General features: G+C 46.6%; 1 protein-coding gene and 1 pseudogene across 1 annotated transcript; one reads left to right on the forward strand and one right to left on the reverse strand.

The window, feature by feature from the left end:
• Positions 1-275: 275 nt before the first annotated feature.
• LOC144279786 (olfactory receptor 52D1-like) lies at positions 276-1,274 on the forward strand. Its single transcript, XM_077841441.1, has one exon. It carries the CDS (start codon positions 276-278, stop codon positions 1,272-1,274), a length of 999 nt encoding a protein of 332 aa, XP_077697567.1.
• A 14,527-nt stretch (positions 1,275-15,801) lies between these two features.
• On the reverse strand, positions 15,802-16,800 carry LOC144279794 (olfactory receptor 52R1-like; annotated as a pseudogene).
• Positions 16,801-20,967: the final 4,167 nt, after the last annotated feature.

Below are 20,967 nucleotides of genomic sequence, written 5' to 3' on the forward strand. Positions count from 1 at the left end.
TACAGGTGAGAGAATTTTTCCTCTGGCCAGGAGGGATTTTAAAGGGGTTTACCCTTCCCTTTATATTGATGACAGTTCATAATTTATTTATCTTAATCATTAAAATGTCATTTTTCAGTGTGTGAAGAGCGACCAACCTGCTTCCTCCATGAGACAGGCCTCCAGCTGTGCATGTAGTGTTTCTTATTAACATTTTCTTTCCATCCAGACATTTGTCCTGCGACCACCACCCTAGACCCTGGGCACAATCAGGAAGTCAGGGGAATGCACGGTACATGCAGGAAACACCATTCTGCCTCAGCGTTGGAAACCTTCTCTCCTACTCCATGTCAGATTCCAACTCAACTGACTTCACCAACCCCTCCACCTTCATCCTGCTGGGCATTCCTGGCCTGGAGGGAGCCCAAGTCTGGCTCTCTATCCCCTTCTGTGCCATGTATGCCATAGTCATCCTGGGGAACTTCACCATCCTGTTCATCGTGAAGAGGGAGCCAAGCCTCCATGGGCCCATGTACTATTTCCTCTGCATGCTGGTCGTCGCCGACATGGTCCCATCTACGGCCATCGTGCCCAAAATGCTGAGCATCTTCTGGTTCAATTCCAGGGAGATCAATTTCAGCGCCTGCCTCACCCAGATGTTCTGCCTTCTCAGCTGCTCTGTGGTGCATTCTGGGATCCTCGTGGCCATGGCTTTTGATCGCTACATGGCCATCTGTGATCCCCTGAGATATTCCACCACTCTGACAAACCCTGTGGTGGCCAAAATTGGCCTGGCCCTGGTGCTGCGTGGCGTCATGCTCGTATTGCCCTATCTCTTCCTGGCGAGGAGGTGGCCATATTGCAGAACCAACATCATTCCCTACACATACTGCAAGCACATAGCTGTAGTGAAGCTGGCCTGCGCCAACATCCGCCTCAGTAGTTACTACAGCCTGGCTGTGGCATTCTTGGTGACCGGCGTGGATGTGTTTTGTATCGCCATGTCCTATACCCAGATCCTCAGGGCCATCTTCAGCCTCCCAACAAAGGACGCCCGCCTCAAGACTTTTGGGACCTGCGGCTCCCACTTCTGTGTCATCTTAGCCTCTTACATCCTACATCTCTTCTCCGCCCTCACGGAACGGTTTGGGCACAATATGGCCCTGCATTTCCATGTTCTCATGAACAACATGTATCTCATGGTGCCCCCCATGTTAAACCCCATCACCTATGGGGTGAGGAGCCAACAGATTCGGGATAGTCTGCTCCAGCTCTTTACTCAGAAAGGGTCCTAAAGCTTTCTCCTGGTTATCTGGCTCTCAGACTGAGCTCCATGCAGAGCTGGCTGGTGACATGGTGCTGGGCCCTCTTCCCTGAATCACTGACTGGCCAGTCAAAGAGATCTGAAACCCTTTCCTGACTTTACTGTGCTGTGTCAGTGTGACAAACTGGGGAATCTGACGATGTGCAACTCCGAGGGTTGCCGCCTTTCTAATTCCTGGTAACTGGAAGCATGAGGCCCCACCCATGTGCCATGCATCTTCCCCCAGGTTACGCCCCTGCTATGTGTCTTCCCCGCAAGGCCCTGGCCCTCACTCTCTCCTCTCCTCCCCACCTCCTGTCACTCTCTGGATCGTCCTTGTGACACTCTGCACTCCAAAGCACTCCATATTTACCATGGTGATGCAATTATGGTACGTTTTGTACAAAGTATGTCCTGTGAGGTATTATTCTAAAGGGCTTAATCTGCTTAACATTGATACCTCCTTGGGTTGTATATGAAGTAATGAAATCATGCTTTGTGTGAGTTCCTAACTTGTGATACGAGGCTGGAAACACCCAAAACCAGCCTTTCAGGTGTGTCAAAGGATTAGCTAGACAGTGTTAATCGCTGTCATAAACACTCATCGAGGGAAGAATCCACTAGTACAGGAACTCTGTATAAGAAAGCCTCCGCAGAGGGAGTACGGAGACAACGGAGAATGTTTGGCCAATGGGGGCAGACCCTGCACGTCACATACACAGACTTTTCAGAAAACTGGAAGAAACTATAAAAGGTGGGGAGTGAAATCATCTCTTGTCTTGAATGCCCCACAACTCAACATCTGCAAGAAGCTCAGAGGAAGACAAAGGAGTTTGAATGGGGCAGGGGAACCCAGGCTTCAAAGCAGGTACAGCCTTTTCCTCAGGAATCTGTAAGCCTGCTTGTATCATCAGTCAGGGTGAGATATTGCTGATTCAAATCCTATCAAGCATGTATAAGTCTTAAGCTGCAGGTTTGTTTCACTTCCTGAGCAACCTGTTTTGATCTGTTCTTTTATCACTTATAATCACTTAGCATCTATCCTTCTGTAGTTAATAAACCTGATTTATGTTTCATCTTAACTAGTGTGTTTTTGAGTGAAGTGTTTGGGACTCTTAGCTCCATAAGCAAAGAAAGGTGCATATCTTCCCCCATCGAGGGGGGAGAGGCTAATTAATGAGCTTGCACCATACACATCTCTGTGTTGTGCAAGACGGTGTAATTCTGACTCTATGCTCCTGGAGGGGTGCAAGGCTGGGGAGCTGGGATATTGGCTGATGGTCCATGAGTAGCTTAGGTAAAGCACTCAGGTAACTTAGTTGAGTGTGTGGTAACACCTGCTGTCATGTTCGGTGAGAACAGGGCCCGGAGGGGCTGGCTGTGTGTCACCAGCAGAGCAGGGGGAAAGGCCAACCCAGCTGAATGGTTTGGGGGCACAGCAGTTCCAACAGCTTCCAGGCTTCTCCCAGAGGTACATCCCATCACAATCTCCTCCTCCCACCCAGCCCCCCCAGTTGGGCTCCCTCTGCTCTGGGGATGGGACGGGAGATGCTGCAGCCTGACAAGGAGCCTGCGTGCGGGTAGGAGGCGGCCCCAGTTAATGACCCAGTGCATCCCTCTGCCCTGCAGTAACTGGACATCGTTATACATAGAGATATGAGTAGAATTCTTAAGTCAGTTTCATGGTCGAGATGGTGAGCTTTAGAGTTGCCAAGAGATCTTTCAGAATTAACCCTTCGCTTGCAGCCCAATGTTCAGGATCAAGGTGATCCAGAATGGAGCTGCAGACCTCAGCCTTGTGACTTGAGCTTCTCCTGACGAAGCTGAAGCGGATTTGAGATGACAGGATCAGGACCCAAGTATTCTTTTAAGGACCATTTGCAGGCTATGATAATGAAGAATTGTTGCTTTGAAATAGAATTACCTATTTCCTGTGAATACACTGGTAACTCTTCCATTCATCAGCATAAGGTAATTATCCATTAAGCATGCATTGGTAGTTAACTACAAACATCAAATAGAAGTCTAGACAATGAAATTATTACACCCACGTTTAATTTCAATGTTACTATTTTCTTTTGATCTTTGAATCAACAGATATACCAACAGACAGGAACCATCTGTTTACATGGTTAACATCTAACAAGATATAAATAAACACATACAAGTAGGATTACCTCTTGTCATAACCATACAGCTAAGGGTAGCCTAGAATTCCTCCTTTACCTGTAAGGAGTTAAGAAGCTCAGGTAACCTGGTTGACACCTGACCAAAAGGACCAATATGGGAAAGAAGATACTTTCAAATCTGGGGGGGTGGGGGTGGGAGGCTTTGTTTGGGCTCTTTGTTTGTGTGCTCTCTCCTGGGACTGAGAAGGGCCAGGCAGAAAACTCCTTCTCCTGCAGACCATCCTGAAACGAGTCTCTCATACTACAAAAAGTGAAAGTAAGCAAGGTGAGGTGCATTAGGTTATCATTTGTTTGAGCTTGTGACTATTCCCTGTGCTAGAGGGAGGTTTATTCCTGTTTTTGTAACTTTAAAGTTGCCTAGAGGGAATTCCTCTGTGTTTTAAATCTTTTGTTACCCTGTAAAGTTACCTTCCATCCTGATTTTACCAAGGTGATTCTTTTACCTTTTTAAAAAAATAAAATTCTTCTTTTAAGAACCTGATTGATTTTCAGTGTCCTAAAGACCCAGGGGTTTAGGTCTGTGCTTACTTTGTAACCAATTGGTTAGGATATTATTCTCAAGCCTCCCCAGGAAAGGGGGTGTAGGAGTTTGGGGGGATATTTTGGAGGAGATAGGGCTCCAAGTGGCCCTCCCTGAACGTTTGTTTAAATCACTTGGTGGTGGCAGCGATACCAAGGGCAAGGAAGAAATTGTGCCTTGGGGAAGTTTTTAACCTAAGCTGAAATAAGCTTAGGGGGTCTTTCATGCAGATCCCCACATCTGTACCCAGAGTTCAGAGTGGGGAGGGAACCCTGACACCTCTAATTCTCTAACAGTACAGGTTTGCATTTTAAAGCTCAAGTCCATTTCCCATGGCTATGTTGCTATTTATGAGAAATGGTCCTATTGATCATTTATATACTTCTCTAATATGTCTTTAAAGGTTGAATTTTGGTCAATTAGCATGCTAGTTGCATAACCCTTTCTGACCATGTTACACCTATTTACTCACATTTGATTGTAGGAACCACCTCGACATTGGTGAGGCCTCATCTGGAGTACTGTGTCCAGTTTTGGGCCCCACACTACAAGAAGGACGTGGATAAATTGGAGAGAGTCCAGCGAAGGGCAACAAAAATGATTAGGGGTCTGGAACACATGACTTATGAGGAGAGGCTGAGGGAACTGGGATTGTTTAGTCTGCAGAAGAGAAGAATGAGGGGGGATTTGATAGCTGCTTTCAACTACCTGAGAGGTGGTTCCAGAGAGGATGGTTCTAGACTATTCTCAGTGGTAGAAGAGGACAGGACAAGGAGTAATGGTCTCAAGTTGCAGTGGGGGAGGTTTAGGTTGGATATTAGGAAAAACTTTTTCACTAGGAGGGTGGTGAAACACTGGAATGCGATACTTAGGGAGGTGGTAGAATCTCCTTCCTTAGAAGTTGTTAAGGTCAGGCTTGACAAAGCCCTGGCTGGGATGATTTAATTGGGGATTGGTCCTGCTTTGAGCAGGGGGTTGGACTAGATGACCTCCTGAGGTCCCTTCCAACCCTGATATTCTATGATTCTATGATCTCTATCCTTACGTCTTGGGGCTTTTACTGTACTCTTCGCTCATGCTCCTTGTGCTCAGAGGCAGGAGGCTTGAGTGGATAGAAGAAAGGAGTAACTGCATTTTAGATAAAATCCGTTTTCTCCAGCTTCTCTGCTGAGGGGTGGGCTTGGAAGGAATGGAACCTCCCCAGAAGAGGGACCAGAGAGAGGCAGTCTTGGTCCAGCCCTTTACAAACACAGAGATTGGATGAGTCAGAAGAAGCTGGGGCAGGAGAGAGGCACAATGGAGGCAGAGGGGACTCTTTGGTTTCAGAGCTATGGCTGCAGCAGAGAGGCAGACTCCAGATGGAGGAGAAGCCAGGAGGTGGCCTCTGGACACCTTAGAGGGCTCTGACGAAATCCCAAAGAATGCTCCAGGGCAGTGAGGACACTGAGGTGGGAATAGTGTACAAGTGTGGTACTGTGTTTAACTGGATCCGGGTATCTCTTGTGCTGTGTAAAGTAGAGGAATTGGTTTAGCAACCCCTTTTGGAAAGCCTGGATCTGTTTGCTTTAACGATCCTGTGCCCTGAAAGAAGGAAACTGAAAACAGAGTTTGCCCAAGGCGGCGGGGGGGGGCTCTGGGAAGGTGTGTTGAAGGAATTGGAGAGTCTGGGGGAGCCAAGCCAAATCTAGTCTCTGGGCCCTGGTGCTTGGCATGCAGCTCTCTGTATAACCCACACGCCTCCTGGGTGTGGTGTTCTGTCCCATCTAGTGGCACCGAGACCACTTAAAGAGAGAGATAAAATGAGTCTGCTTGACAGCCTTAACTAATAGGCAGTTGGCTTTTACCTCATGTGGTAGAGGCTCATGTACTAAGCTCCAAAGGTCCAAGGTTCGATCCCGCCCACTGACGACCAGCGTCTGTTGGTGTTACAAGTGGTGAATCGTCCGGGATTTCAACTGAGAAATCTTTTATGCTACCGAGGAGGTTTGATTCCTGTTTTTGTAACTGTGAAGATGAAGCTAGAGGGGAATCCTCTTTCTTTGAAATCTTTTTATTAACCTGTAAAGTTACCTTCCATCTGGATTTTGCAGATGTAATTCTTTTACTTTTTTCTTTATCATAAAGTTCTTCTTTTAAAAACCTGATAAATTTCAGTGTCCTGAAGACAAAGGGTCTAGTCTGTGCACACATTGCTAAGGCAATTAGTTGGTCTATTCTTCTCAAGCCTCCCCAGGAAAGGGGGTGAAGGGGCTTGGGGGGATATTTTGGGGGAATAGGGATTCCAAGTGATCCTTCCCTGAGTTTTTGATAAAATCACTCGATGGTGGCAGCAATACCGTCCAAGGACAAGGACAGGAATTTGTGCCTTGGGGAAGTTTTAACCTAAACTGGTAGAATATAAGCTTACGGGGTCTTTCATGTGGGTCCCCACATCTGTACCCCAAGTTGAGAGTGTGTGGGGAGGGGGAACCCTGACAGTCTCTCCCTTGGAAAGTGCTCCGCAGAATGGAAGAGGCAGGGAGTCCCTGTTCTCGTGGATTTTGTCCCATCTCACTCTCTCTCTCCATGAATTTTGGTGCCTTTTCTCTCCCTTTCCTTTCTAACTCCTCACACACACACATGCCTCCCTCTCTCTGCCACTTCTAATGCGCATCCCACCCTAGGTGCCAGTTACAAACACTCAAGGCTCTGTAAGTCCATCCACTTCAGTGGAAATAGCAGGTGTAGCACTGTGAACTGCTGCGGTTGAGCACTGATCTGGCTGGGCATGAAGCAGTGCGCATTAGTCTGGTTAATAATCCACATAACGCTAAGTCCCTCATCATTACCATCAAGCAGCCTGCAATTGCAAACTGCAACCAGCTCAGTATTAACCTGTCTAGAGGCACTGTTGGGCAGAAGGTGGCTTCTTAGATAGGGCTGGATGCTGCTAGAAAGATGTGGGGGCTGCGTTCTTACAGTGCAGCATTTGTGGGGATGTCATGGCCGCAGGCTTGCTACAAAGCTAGAGATCTATAGAACAATGGGTACCCCAGCTCCAGTGGATGAAAGGAAAATGTGGGGGGCTGAGGAACTCCAGGCTGATGTTTTCATTGCTCACAGTCTCCAGCAGCTGCTCCGTATCAAGATCAGCAGCACAAGAACAGGCGTGAGGAATTCTTGAACCCACAACCACTCCCATCAGTGTTGTGCCAGTCTTGGCAGCCTTCTTGCTGGGGACACATAGCTAGAGTGAAAGACCAGCATATTCTGAAGTGGGCATACCAAGGAATATCACAATGTGGCCAGTGATCACCTGGGTGCCAAAAGTTTAGGTGACACAACAGACCTGCCACTGCGTGAATATACAACCTGATCCCCTTAAACACCTTCCCAGAGATTAATCGGAGCAGCACTTTAATGAAGAACTGTCCTTTATTTCCTTTGGGGGTCTGATGTGGGGAAGCTCTGTTGCTGCCCGACTGCCTACTTCTGATTCGGAATGAGATGTTTGGTGATCGGTCAGCTCGTAACTCTGGTTTTTGTAACTCTGAGGTTCTACTGTAGATGCTGTTTAACATCCTCTTTGACAGCTAATGGACTGGAAAAGTATTTCATGACTGTGTGTGAGCTGAGTACCTGATACTGCTCCTTTCCAAATGCAGAACAAAACTATTTCTTGAACACGTCTCCCTTTTCTCCAACATTAACAAGTTTCCTTTCTCCCTCTAGGAATTGGCCTATACATTTTCTTGGGTTTCTTTTGTTCTTATGATAATTAATAACCTCCTTTTTGTTATCCTTAGCCCTGTAAAGCATGGATTTCCCCCGATGTCTGTAACATCCTGTATCAATTTTCATAACTTCCAATTTCTATTGCTTGCTATCTCTTTTCCCTTTCCCCCATTTGTTATATATTGCTTTCCCCCCCTCAATTGCGGCCTTCACTTTGCTACTGAACTGGGTTTTTAATCAAAGTTCTCCACTTTCTTGATTGTGGAATCAATGCTTTTTGGTTCTCTCATAAACTCTTCTTAAAGAACTTCCATTTTTCATTCCCATTTTTCTGTCTAAATTTTTCCTCACAATCAGTTTTGCTGATCATTTGCCTCCTCTTTGGGGAATTGGCCCTTTTGAAGGGTATCTGTAGATAGCTATTACTGGCTGGGAGCTGTTCTCTGTTTGTCCATTTCAATGTAATCAGTTCCATTCTTTATTTTGTTCTCCTCTATTGTATGCCCCCTTAATTGTCTCTTCTCTAAACTAACCAGTCCCAGACTTTTCAGTCTGTCCCCATACTCCAGCCTCCCCCATTCTCACAGCCTGCTTGGGAAATCCCCTTTCTATCTGCTACATCCTTTATAGAGACTGGGTGACCAAAAGGGAGTGCATCTCCAGAGCAGGATATTTTCCCTCCCATTCCTTAGGCATCTGAACATTGTCTTTGTTGTGGCCACTACTGCAAATGAGCAGGTGTTTCCGTGGAGCTGCTATCAATGATGCCCAAGTCTTTTCCCTGAGGTGGGTTCTAGTTGGGATGTTTCCCCCGGCGCATGTCTTGGCAAAGGTGTTTTTTCCCCACTCTCAGATTTTCAGTCACTTCATGAATGGAAACTCCCTGCAGCATGGGCTTGCTAGCCTGGGTTTCATTGTATTGAGCCTATGTGTAAATTGGCAGATTTTTTTCACTGAAAGTTTGGTCAATGGCCAAAAAGCCTTAAAAGGAAATCATTGTTGTATGTTCATGCTGTCTTTCTCTTTCAGCATAGAGCGTCCACATGTGGGGCAGTCGCAATGACAGTGAGAGCAGTGCACTATGGGTAGCTATCCCACAGTTCAGTTCTCTATCTTGTGCCGATTGGTGTTGTGGGAAGGCAAAGCAGATTGCATCACATCATAGCTCCGGAATCAATGTCCCATGATGCATTGCTTTCCATCCCAACATTCCATGTGCTTCTCTCTCCAGTTTCTAGCATTTTTCAACGTCCCTTGATTTCTACTCAGCCTGATACCTCTTTCTACAGGAATGGATGCCTCACAGCTCTGCTAGCTGTCAGTAGCACATCACGAATGGCAATGTTGTCCCCTGAGAAGTGCCCCACGACCCTTTTCACATTGCTTTTCTCCTAAGCACAATGTCCACCACCCCTGGGAACACTCACCATGCTTGTAGTATTCACAGGCATGTGTGCTTGTCAAGAGTCAGTAGGAAAGTGACTGGTGTGTTACCAGCAGTGTATTTGCTGGTAACAATCTTGAAGTTGCAAAGGCAACAGGAGTCACAGTTGGCCGATGTGGTGTCTGATGTGGATAGCAGCAGCTTTAGATTAATTTTGGCATTCACGGAACAGTTAACATGAGGGAACGTCGCATTTGGGCTTGGGAAACTAGAACGCAGTGGTGGAATCGCATTGTTATGCAGGTCTGAGATGACAAGTAGTGGCTGCAGAACTTTTGGATGTGAAAAGCCACCTTCCTGGAATTGTGTACTGTGCTTATCCCAGCCCTGCTGTGGAAGGACACCCAAATAAGACCTGCTTTCTCGGTGGAGAAGCATGTGGCGATTGCAGTGTGGAAGCTGGTGACTCCAGGCTGCTACTCTTCGGTCACAAATCAGTTTGGAGTTGGGAAGTCATTCGCTGGGGCTGTGTCAACCCGACAGGGCAGGGCATTAATCACATCCTGCTGCACAAGACCTTGACTCTTGGCAACATGCATGACATTGGTTTTGCCTAGAGGGATTCTCTATGTTTGAATCTAATTATCCTGTATGGTATCTACCATTCTGATTTTACAGAGGTGATTCCTTTTTTACTTCTATTAAAAGTCTTCCTGTAAGAAACTGAATGCTTTTTCATTGTTCTAAGATCCAAGGGTTTGGGTCTGTGGTCACCTATGCAAATTGGTGAGGATTTTTACCAAACCTTCCCCAGGAAGTGGGGTGCAAGGGGTGGGAGGATTGTGGAGGGAAACATGTGTCCAAACTACATTTTTTCAGGAACCCAGATAAAGTTTGGTGGTGGCAGTGGAATCCAAGGGCAAAGGGTAAAATAATTTATACCTTGGGGAAGTTTTAACCTAAGCTGGTAAAAGTAAGCTTAGGAGGTTTTCATGCAGGTCCCCACATCTGTACCCTAGAGTTCAGAGTGGGGAAGGAACCCTGACACTTGTCAAAAAGGCATCACCAGCGTGCCAAATGCCCACTCCACGGTCATCCTGCTCCTACTCAGCCTATTGTTGAAATGCTCCTTACTTGTCTCCAGTTTCCCTGTGTACGGCTTCATGAGTCCTGGCATTGAGGGGTATGCCAGGTCTCCCAGGATCACTATGGGTCTTTCAACATCCCCTACAGGGATCTTCTGGTCTGGAAAGAAAGTCCCCGCTTTTAGGATTTTGTAAAGGCTGGTGTTCCTATAGTTTCATGCATCATGCACTTTTCCGGACCATACTACATTGATGACTATGAATCACCAGGTGCCAGGGAGGTTACCTTTAGCTTCTTAATCCTTTACAGGTGAGAGAATTTTTCCTCTGGCCAGGAGGGATTTTAAAGGGGTTTACCCTTCCCTTTATTTTTATGACAACAAGTTAGACCTCAATGAGGAAAATATTCCCATAGCCATGTGTTGCTTGTTGTATAATATTTGTAAAGGGAAGGGTAAAAAGTTTGCTCAGGGGTGCACTGCTGAGACAGAGCACTTGGCTGTTGATTTTGAGCAGCCAGACACCAAGGCTATTAGAGGGGCATAATGGGGGGCAATTCGAATCAGGGAGGCTTTGCAGTAGCACTTTGAAAAGGAGAATGAGTAATATTTGTTGCTATCCTTGGGTTTGTAATGCATAATGAAGTCCAGTTTTGGTAGGGTAGGAAGCAGTTTTGATTGTTCTGGTCTAGGGTTCAATATAAGGAAATGATAAATCTGCCTGCTTGTTTCCTGCTGCCATCTGCTATCATAACTTCCACAGAAACAAATAAACAGAGCTTATCATTTAAATAACTTTGCTTTTATTGCCAAAAAAACCGCAACATGATGCACACAAGCACAGCTGACCATAAGTCCAGTTTTCATTTGAAAAGGTGTCTGCGGAGGTGGAGTAAACGGTAAAGTGAGACGTCCCAGAAATCGGAAAGGAATGTGCGGCTGGAGTTTGGGGAGGACATGGGAAAGAGTTCTGAATGTGCCGAAGGGGAGGGCGGGCACCCATCTGCTCAGTCTGGAGCATCAGGAGGGACTGCAGAATGGTGGTTTGACGCCCCAAAACTTTTAACAGCCTCTCCATTGCATCCCTAGTGTATGCCTCTTTTTCTTTACTTTCCTGCTTCTCGCTTTCCCTCCACTGCCTGCATTCCGTCTTGTCCGCATCAGAATACTGCAGCACCTCCCAGAATATATCTTCCTTGCTCTGGCTTGGGTGCTTTCTCACTGGGAGGAAACACTCAGCTGGAGTGGAGGGGGTGCCTTCTTTCAAAGACATATCTGGTGAAGCACAAGAAACAATAAAAAGAAGCATGATCATTAAGTACACATACAGCATTGAAACACAACGTTAAAATACACTGTTGGTAACACACCCGTCACTTTCCCACTGACCCTTGACAAGCACACCTGCCGGCGAACACTACAAGGATGGTGAGTGTTTCCAGGGGTGGTGGATATTGGGGGTGGGAAAAAAGCAATGTGAAACGGGTCGCGGGGCACTTCTCAGGGGACAATACTCTAAAGTTTTCTACAGGTGGGGGTCATTGTGGCAGATACCTCTCTCCTGAGAGTAAGCAAGAAAGCAGGCATGCATCTACTAAAGGCTTGCGGTTTCCGCCCTGGTCCCTATGATACTTGCCTGTGTGCTCCTTTGGTCCTTGCCCAAGTAATGGCTGAATGGCGTGAGAAAGTGTCCCTCAATGGGGGAAGGAACAAAGCAGTTCTGTCAAGGAACCTCCAGCAGAGGATTGGCAAGTACCTGCAGGAAAGTTTCCTAGAGATCTCTCTGGAGGATTCCAGTAAAATCTTGGTGTGCATCAACACCCTGTTCTTGGTGTGCATCAACACCCTAGCTGCTTGTGGAAATGCCCAGCACACACAAACACAGCCAGCCTTGTACATTTCTCTTCCCTCAACCCACCTCTGCACTTCACAAAGCAAAACCACTTCCTAGGGGCCTTCTCTCCTGCTTCTGGCTCACCTGATAGTGACTGATAAGACACCTGCAGAGTGGAGAACAGCTCCTGACTGGACACAGCACTGGGCAACCCTGGCATGGGCTCCACATCTTTTAATGCCTCCACATCATTATTGATGACCTCCTCCTCTGGGTTAGGTCGAATTTCCATTGGCTCCGGCCCCACTGAAGTATCCACAGGGCTCTTGGTGGTGGAAGTGGGGTCACTACCAAGGATAGCATCCAACTCCTTATAAAAATGGCAACTCTGGGGCGCAGCACAGGAGCAACTGTTTGCCTCCCTTGCCTGCTGGTACGTGTGCCTCAGCTCCTTCACCTTTGCTCTGCACTTCCACTTCTCCCGATCAAAGCCCTTTTCCTGCAAGCTGCAAGAAATCTTCCCCTAGGTATCAAAATTCCTACAGCTGGAGCACAGCTGGGACTGCACAGCATCCTCTCTCCAAATACTGAGCAGATCCAGCAGATCCACACTGGTCCAAGTGGAAGATCATTTGCGGCATGGATCCACCATGGCTACCTGGGAAGATGTGATGTGAACACTCCACACCCAGTAAACAGGAAGGGGAATTTCAAAATTCCTGGGTCTTTAAAGGGGGAGGAGTGGAAAGTATTTACTTGGATGCAGGGCAGCAGAGTTGAAACTCCTGACCGGCGTGGTTAGGATGGGCATTGTGGGATGCCTTCAGGAGGCCAATTACAGCAATGAAATCAAGCATCGTGTCTACACTGGCACCTCGGCGACAAAACTTTTGAGCAAACGGCCTTACAACTCTCATTCAGGTGCCTTTATTCTGTCCCTGAAACTAAGGAGTTCCATCATCAAAAGCGGCTTTGTAGTGTTTACACCTCCACTATTTCTTCACCAACTGCTGCATTTTGGCAAAAAAACTTGGCAGTACATATAAGGCCTAAGGAACAATCAGGGAAAATCAGTATCCACTCGTGTTTCCTGCTGGCACCTATTAAGGTTTCCCGCACCACGATGTGTAGGAATTATTGATGAAAGGAGCACCATAAAATATGGAATTGACATCAGTAGGGGCAATTGTTCATAATTCATTTATCTTAATCATAAAAATGTCATTTTTCAGTTTGTGAAGAGCGACCAATCTGCTTCATCCATGAGACTAGCCTCCAGCTGTGCATGAAGTGTCTCATATTAACACTGTCTCTCCATCCAGGCATTTGTCCTGCGACCATCACCCTAGATCCTGGGCACATTCAGGAAGTCAGGGGAACATACGGTACATGCAGGAAACACCGTTCTGCCTCAGCGTTGGACACCTTCTTTCCTACTCCATGTCAGATTCCAACTCAACCGACTTCAACAACCCCTCCACCTTCATCCTGCTGGGCATTCCTGGCCTGGAGGCAGCCCATGTCTGGATCTCTATTCCCTTCTGCACCATGTATGCCATAGCCATCTTGGGGAACTTCACCATCCTTTTCATCGTGAAGAGGTAGCCGAGCCTCCATAGGCCCATGTACTATTTCCTCTGCATGCTGGTCGTCACCGACCTGGTCCCGTCTACGGCCATCCTACCCAAAATGCTGAGCATCTTCTGGTTCAATTCCAGGGAGATCAATTTCAGTGCCTGCCTCACCCAGACGTACTTCAGTCTCAGCTGCTCTGTGATGCATTCTGGGATCCTCGTACCATGGCTTTTGATTGCTCCGTGGCCATCTGTGATCCACCACTCTGACAAACCCTGTGGTGGCCAAAATTGGACTGGCCGTGGTGCTGCGTGGCGTCATGCTCATACTGCCCCATCCCTTCCTAACGAGGAGGTGGCCATATTGCAGAACCAACATCATTCCCTACACAAAAGATTATGCTCAGATAAATTGATTAGTCTCTAAGGTGCCACTAGTACTCCTTTTCTTTTTCTTTCAAAACCATTTCTTTGAATTTACAATAACCTAAAGCACCATCAATTGTCATTTTATTGAATATATCCAGAGCTTTACCAGTTAAATTAGTAACTAAAGTGGGCATCTTCTGGTCATCAGGAATCTTATGAATCACACACAGCCTCTCAAAGGTAGTGAAGGATTCAGCAATATCCCCTGCCTCATTGTATGCAGGACACAGCTGTTCTCATCTGAGGATTGTTGGAGAGGTGGGAATGAGTGGAGTGGAAGAGTTCTGGTTCTGCTTTTCCAGCAAGTCTAATTGGTGATTCCGCTCTCTCTCTTTCTTCTCACTTTCTTGTGTTTTAGTTCCGTACCCCTTCTGTGTTTAGCCCCCTATCTGGCAGACTCTGCCTGCATTAGCTGCGAAATTCTCTTGTGTTCTTTTTCTTTTTCTACTGCCTGCAAACTGAATATCTCCGATTTCACAATCCTTTTGCTGTTTGCACTCATCTTGCTGCTTTTCTGTCCCTACTTCCTTTTCCCAAAATAAGCAAACAGAAAATAGCAAACTGGCCACCTCTTTGACTGATCTCCAGCCACCACACTTCAAATCTCACTTAAAATTTCTATACCAGTGTATGAAGTACAAATCTCAGAACAAGAAGTGGTGCATTTCACCCTGCTCATTGTGCTGGACTTCCCCAGAGCGCAACCTCAAACTCGGGTACCCCTGAGCCCTCTGGCACACTATAATCTGAGTCCCCTCTCACACTGTGATTATGTAACAAATTGCAGACCCCTCCAGGTCCTGCAGTCACACAAACATTCACAGGAAGTGACACACCGAGCTGAGTTACATGACTTTCGCCAGCCGCTCATGAACCAACAATAGAGAGGCTCCAGCCAATTCCCCCCAGCTCCCCAGTTTAGGACCCCAGAGCTGTACTGTCTTGCCCTGGTCAGAAGCCTGACCAGTGTAAATTTATTATCCAGTCTGCATCTCCCTCAATGTGGAGAGGACAATGCACCAGCCTCTCTTCTGGAGCAGATTTCCCTTTTGCATTTCAAACAACACACTGTTTTAGGTAAAAAAACATAAAACCGATTTCTTAACTACAGAAAGATAGATTTTAAGTGATTATAACTAATAAGTTAACAGATCAAAGTAGATTACCTAAGAAATGAAGCAAAATTGCAATCTAAGTTCTATAAACTTAAAAGGGTTTGACTCAAGTGCTTTCTCACCCTGAGTCTTCCATACACGGGCTGAGATTTCTCCTTTCCAGCTTGAGAACAGCTCCTCATTCAAAATCTTTTCCCTCTAGCTGTGTTCTGAGGTGTTGAATTGTGAGGGGAGTGAGGTCAAGTGATGATGTCACTTCCCCTTTTCAGCGCTTCTGCCAGGTGCAGGGAAATTCATTGTCCCAAACGAAGCACAGTAGTGCAGAGCGTCACAGGGATGATCCAGAGAGTGACAGGGGGTGGGGAGGAGAGCAGTGAGTGAGGGGTGGGGTCTTAAGGGGAAGAGGCAGAGCAGGGGTGGAACCTGGGGGAAGAGGCAGGGCAGAGGGGTGGGGCTTCAGGTTTCCAGTTACCAGCAATTAGAAGAGTGGCAACCCTATGAGTTACACAAAGATGGATTCCCCTGTTTGTCACGCTGACACAGCACAGTAAGGTCAGGAAAGGATTTAATGTCTCTTTGACTGGCCAGTCAGTGATTCAGGGAAGGGGCCCACCACCATATTACCAGCGAGCTCTGCATGCAGTTTTGTCTGAGAGCCAGAGACCAGGAGAAAACTTTAGGTCCCTTTCTGAGTAAAGAGCTGGAGCAGCCTACTCTGGATCTCCTGAGTCTTCACCCCATAGATGATGGGGTTTAGCATGGGGGGCACCAGGAGGTACATGTTGGCCATGAGAACATGCAAATGCAGGGCCACATTGTGCCCAAACTGTTCCGTGAGGGCGGCAAAGAGATGTGGGATGTAAAAGGCTAAGATGACACAGAGGTGGGAGCCACATGTCCCAAAAGTCTTGAGGTGGGCATCCTTTGTTGGGAGGCTGAAGATGGCCCTGAGGATCTGGGTATAGGACATGGTGATAAAAAGCACATCTAGACCGATCGCCAAGAATGCCACAGAGAGGCTGTAGTAACTTCTGAGGCAGATGTCGGCACAGGCCAACTTCACCACAGCGATGTGCTCACAATAGGTGTTTGGAATGGTGTTGGCTCTGCAATATGGCAACCTCCTCACCAGGAAGGGATAGGGCAGTATGAGCATGACACCACGCAGCACCACAACCAGGCCAATTTTGGACCACCACAGGGTTTGTCAGGGTGGTGGAATGTCTCAGGGATCGCAGATGGTCACAGAGCGATCAAAAGCCATGGCCACGAGGATCCCAGACTGTATCACAGAGAATCTGAGAATGAAGTACATCTGGGTGAGGCAGGCACTGAAATTGATCTCCCTGGAAATGAACCAGAAGATGCTCAGCATTTTGGGTAGGATGGATGTAGACAGGACCAGGTCGGTGATGGCCAGCATGCAGAGGAAATAGTACATGGGCCCATGGAGGCTTGGCTCCCTCTTCGCGATGAACAGGATGGTGAAGTTCCCCAAGATGGCTATGGCGTACATGGCACAGAAGGGGATGGAGATCCAGACATGGGCTGCCTCCAGGCCAGGAATGCCCAGCAGGATGAAGGTGGAGGGGTTGGTGAAGTCAGTTGAGTTGGAATCTGACATGGAGTAGGAGAGAAGGTTTCCAACGCTGAGGCAGAATGGTGTTTCCTGCATGTACCGTACGATCCCCTGACTTCCTGTATGAACCCAGGCTGTAGGGCGATAGTCGCAGGACAAATACCTGTGGAGAGACAGTGTTAATATGAGACACTTCATGCACTCCTGGAGGCTGTTCTCATTGATGAAGCAGGTTGGTCATTCCACACACACTGAAAAAAGATATTTTCATTATTCAGATAAATGAATTATGAACAAAAGACCCTAATAATGCCAATTCTATATTTTATAGTGCTCCCTTTGTCAATAATTCCTACACATCCTGGTGTGGGAAACCTTAATAGGCACCAGCAGGAAGCATGAGTGGATACTTGTTTTCCCTTATTGGTCCCTCGGCCGTGTCTACACTGCCAAGCTTTTTTTGCCAAAAGGCAGCATTTGGTGATGAAATAGTGGAGGTGTTAACACCTCAAACACTTTCCATGATGGAACTCCTCAGTTTCAGTGATGTAATAAAGCCACCTGGATGAGAGCTGCAAGGTTTTTACTCAAACTTTTTGTCTCCAAAGTGCCAGTGTAGACACCCTGCTTGATTTTATCACTGTAATTGGCCCATTTCTCACTCGCCATGCTTGCATTGTTCACTGGCATGTGTGCTTGTCAGGGGCTATGGGGAAAGAGACTGGTGTGTTACCACGGCTGTATTTTAAACTAGCATTTCAATGCTGTACATATAGTTAACAATAATGCTTCTGTTTATTGTTACGTGTGCTTCACCGGATATGTTCTTGAAAGGAGGCACCCCCTCCACTCCAGCCGAGTGTCTCCACCGGATAAGAAAGCACCAAAGATGGAGCAAGGAAGATATGTTCCGGGAGGTGCAGCAATACTCTGATGCAGACAAGACGGAATGCAGGCAGTGGAGGGAAAGCGAGAAGCAGGAAAGGAAAGAAAATGAAGCATACTCTAGGGATGAAATGGAGAGACTGATGAAAGTTTTGGAGCAGCAAACCAACATGCTGCAGTCCCTCCTGATGCTCCAGACTGAGCAGATGGGTGCCCGCCCTCCCCTTCAGCACATTCAGAACTCTTTCCCATGTCTTCCCCAAACTCCGCCCACTCATTCCTTTCCGATTTCTGAGACGTCTCACTTTACTGTTCATTCCACCTCCGCAGACTCCTTTTCAAATGAAAGCTGGACTTATGCTCAGCAGTGTAAGTGTGCGTATGGTGCTGTGGGTTTTTTGGCAATAAAAGCAAAGTTATTTGAAGAATAAGCCCTCTTTATTTGTTTCTGTTGAAGTTATGATAACAGATGGCAGCAGCAAACTAGCAAGCAGTTTTGTCTTTTCCTTATATTGAAACCTGGACCAGAACAATCACAACTGCTTCCTACCCTACCAAAACTGGACTTCATTATGCATTACAATCCCATGCATAGCAATAAATATTACTTGTTCTCATTTTCAAAGTGTTGCCGTAAAGCCTCCCTGATTTGAATTGCCCCCCATTGTGCTATCTGCTAGCCTTGATATTGGACTGCTTAAAATCAGCAGCCATGTGTTCTGTTTCAGCAGTGGACCCCTGAGAAAACTTTATGCCCTTACCTATATAAGTATTATACAAGATGCAACACATGGCTAGAACCAGGAGAATATTTTCCTCATTGAGGTCTACCCTGTCAAAAAGGCATCACCGGTGCACTTTTAATCGGCCGAATGCACATTCCACCATCATTCTACTCCTACTCAGCCTATTCTTGAAATGCTCCTTACTGTTATCCAGGTTTCCCAGGTACGACTTCACAGCTCTCATTTGGGTGTCCTTGCGCAGGAGGGCTAAGGTGAGTTCAGTACACAATTCCAGGAAGGTGGCTTTCCACATCCAGAAGTTCTGCAGCCACTGCACGTCATACCAGACCTGCAGAACGATGCGATTCCACCACTCACTGCTAGTTTCCCGAGCCCAAAAATGTCGTTCCACCATGCTCAGCTGTTCTGTGAATGCCAAAAGCAATCTAATGCTGCTCTTATCCATGTCAGACATTGTGTCAGGCAACTGTGACTCCTGTTGCTTTCGCAGCTTCGAGATTGACTCAACTGCCATTCACGATGTGCTACTGACAGCTAGGAGAGCTGTGCGGGATCCATTCCCGCAGACAGAGGGGGCAGACTGAGCAGAAAACACTGGACGTTGGAAAATGACACACAGGACGTTGGAAAATGCTGGGATGGAAATAAATGCATCATGGGACATTGAGCCTGGAGCCATGATATGCTGTGATCTGCTCTGCCTTCCCACAACACCTATGTGCACAAGATGGAGAGCTGAACTGTGGGATAGCTACCCACAGTGCATTGCTCTCACTGTCGTTGCGACCGCCCCACGTGTGGACGTGCTATGCCGAAAGAGAGAGGCAGTGTGAATATGCAACAACAATTTTCTTTAATGGCTTTTTAGTCATTGACCAAACTTCCAGTGAAAAAAGTCTGCCAATTTTCACATAGCCTTAATGCAATGAAACCCAGGATACAGAGCCAAGCTGTAGGAAGCTTCTCATTCACCTAGTTACTGAAAATCTCAGAGTGGGGAAAAAATCCACCTTTGCCAAGACATGCGCCGGGGGAAACATCCCAACTAGAACCCACCTCAGGGAAAAGACTGGGGCATCATTGATAGCAGCTCCACGGAAACACCTGCTCATTTGCGGCAGTGGCCACAACAAAGACAATGTTCAGATGCCTAAGGAATGGGAGGGAGAATATCCTGCTCTGGAGATGCACTCAGTTTTGGTCACCCAGTCTCTATAAAGGATGTAGCAGATAGAAAGGGGATTTCCCAGGCAGGCTGTGAGAAAGGGGGAGGCTTCCATATGTGGAGAGACTGAAAAGTCTAGGACTGGTTAGTTTAAAGAAGAGACAAATAATGAGGCATAGGATAGAGGAGAATAAAATAAAAGAATGGAACTGATTACATTGAATGGACAAACAGAGAACAGCTCCCAGCCAGTAATAGCTATCTACAGATACCCTTCAAAAGGGCCAATTCCCCAAAGAGGAAACAAATGATCAGCAAAACTGAGTGGGAGGAAAAATTTAGACAGAAAAATGGGAATGAAAAATGGAAGTTCTTTAACAAGAATTTATGAGAGAGCTAATAAGTGTTGATTCCACAGTCAAGAAAGTGGAGAACTTTGGTTAAAAACCCAGTTCAGTAGCAAAGTGAAGGCAGCAAGGAGGGCGGGGGCGGGGCGGGAAGCAATATATAACTAATGGTAAAAAGGGAAAATAGATAGCAAGCAATACAAATTAGAAGTTATGAAAATTGATACGGGACATTACAGAGATCAGGGGGAAATACATGCTTTGCAGGGCTAAGGATAACAAAAAGGAGGTTGTTAAGAACAAAAGAAATCCTAGAAAAGGTAAAGGCCAATTCCGAGAGGGAGAAAGGAAACTTGTTAATGTTGGAGAAAAGGGAGATGTGTTCAAGAAATGTTTTTGTTCTGCGTTTGGAAAGGAGCAGTATCAGGTACTCAGATCACACATGGTGATGAAACACTTTCCAGTCCATTAGCAGTCACAGAGGATGTTAAACAGCATCTACAGTAGAACCTCAGAGATAGAAACACCAGAGTTATAAACTGACCGATCAACCACACATCTCAATCGGAACCAGAAGTAGGCAGTCAGGAAACAATGGAAAAGCTGATATGGGATAAGTTTAAAAAGAAGTCTAGGAGTCTAATTAATTCCAGTCAACAACATGGTTTATGGAAACAGGTCTTGTCAAATAAATCCGATTTCATCCTTTCGTGAAAGTACACGTTTGGTTGATCAAGGGAACCAAGAGATGCAACAGACTTCGACTTCTCTGAGGCATTGGATTTAGTAGGGGAAAACATTCAGTTTAAAAAATGAACACTGTACAATACCAGTAGATTTTGTGAAATGTTAAATGGACTAAAAGCTGGCTATCTGAGAGATCTGAGAAAGCAGTTGTCAATGGGCCATTGTCCGCAAATGGGGGGGTTTGTAGTGGGGTTCTGCAGGGATCAGTTCCAGGCTAGATGCTATTCCATATTTTCATCAATGATCTGGAAGCAAATAGATTATTGTTGCAAGTAAAATTTGCGGACTACCCAAATATTGGCAGAGTGGTTACAATGAGGAAGCCAGGGCAGGCATATCGATTGATCTGGAGCATTTGTTGAGCTGGGCCCAT

The sequence above is a fragment of the Eretmochelys imbricata genome, chromosome 1, assembly GCF_965152235.1.
Source record: "Eretmochelys imbricata isolate rEreImb1 chromosome 1, rEreImb1.hap1, whole genome shotgun sequence".
Taxonomy (NCBI): Eukaryota; Metazoa; Chordata; order Testudines; family Cheloniidae; genus Eretmochelys; species Eretmochelys imbricata.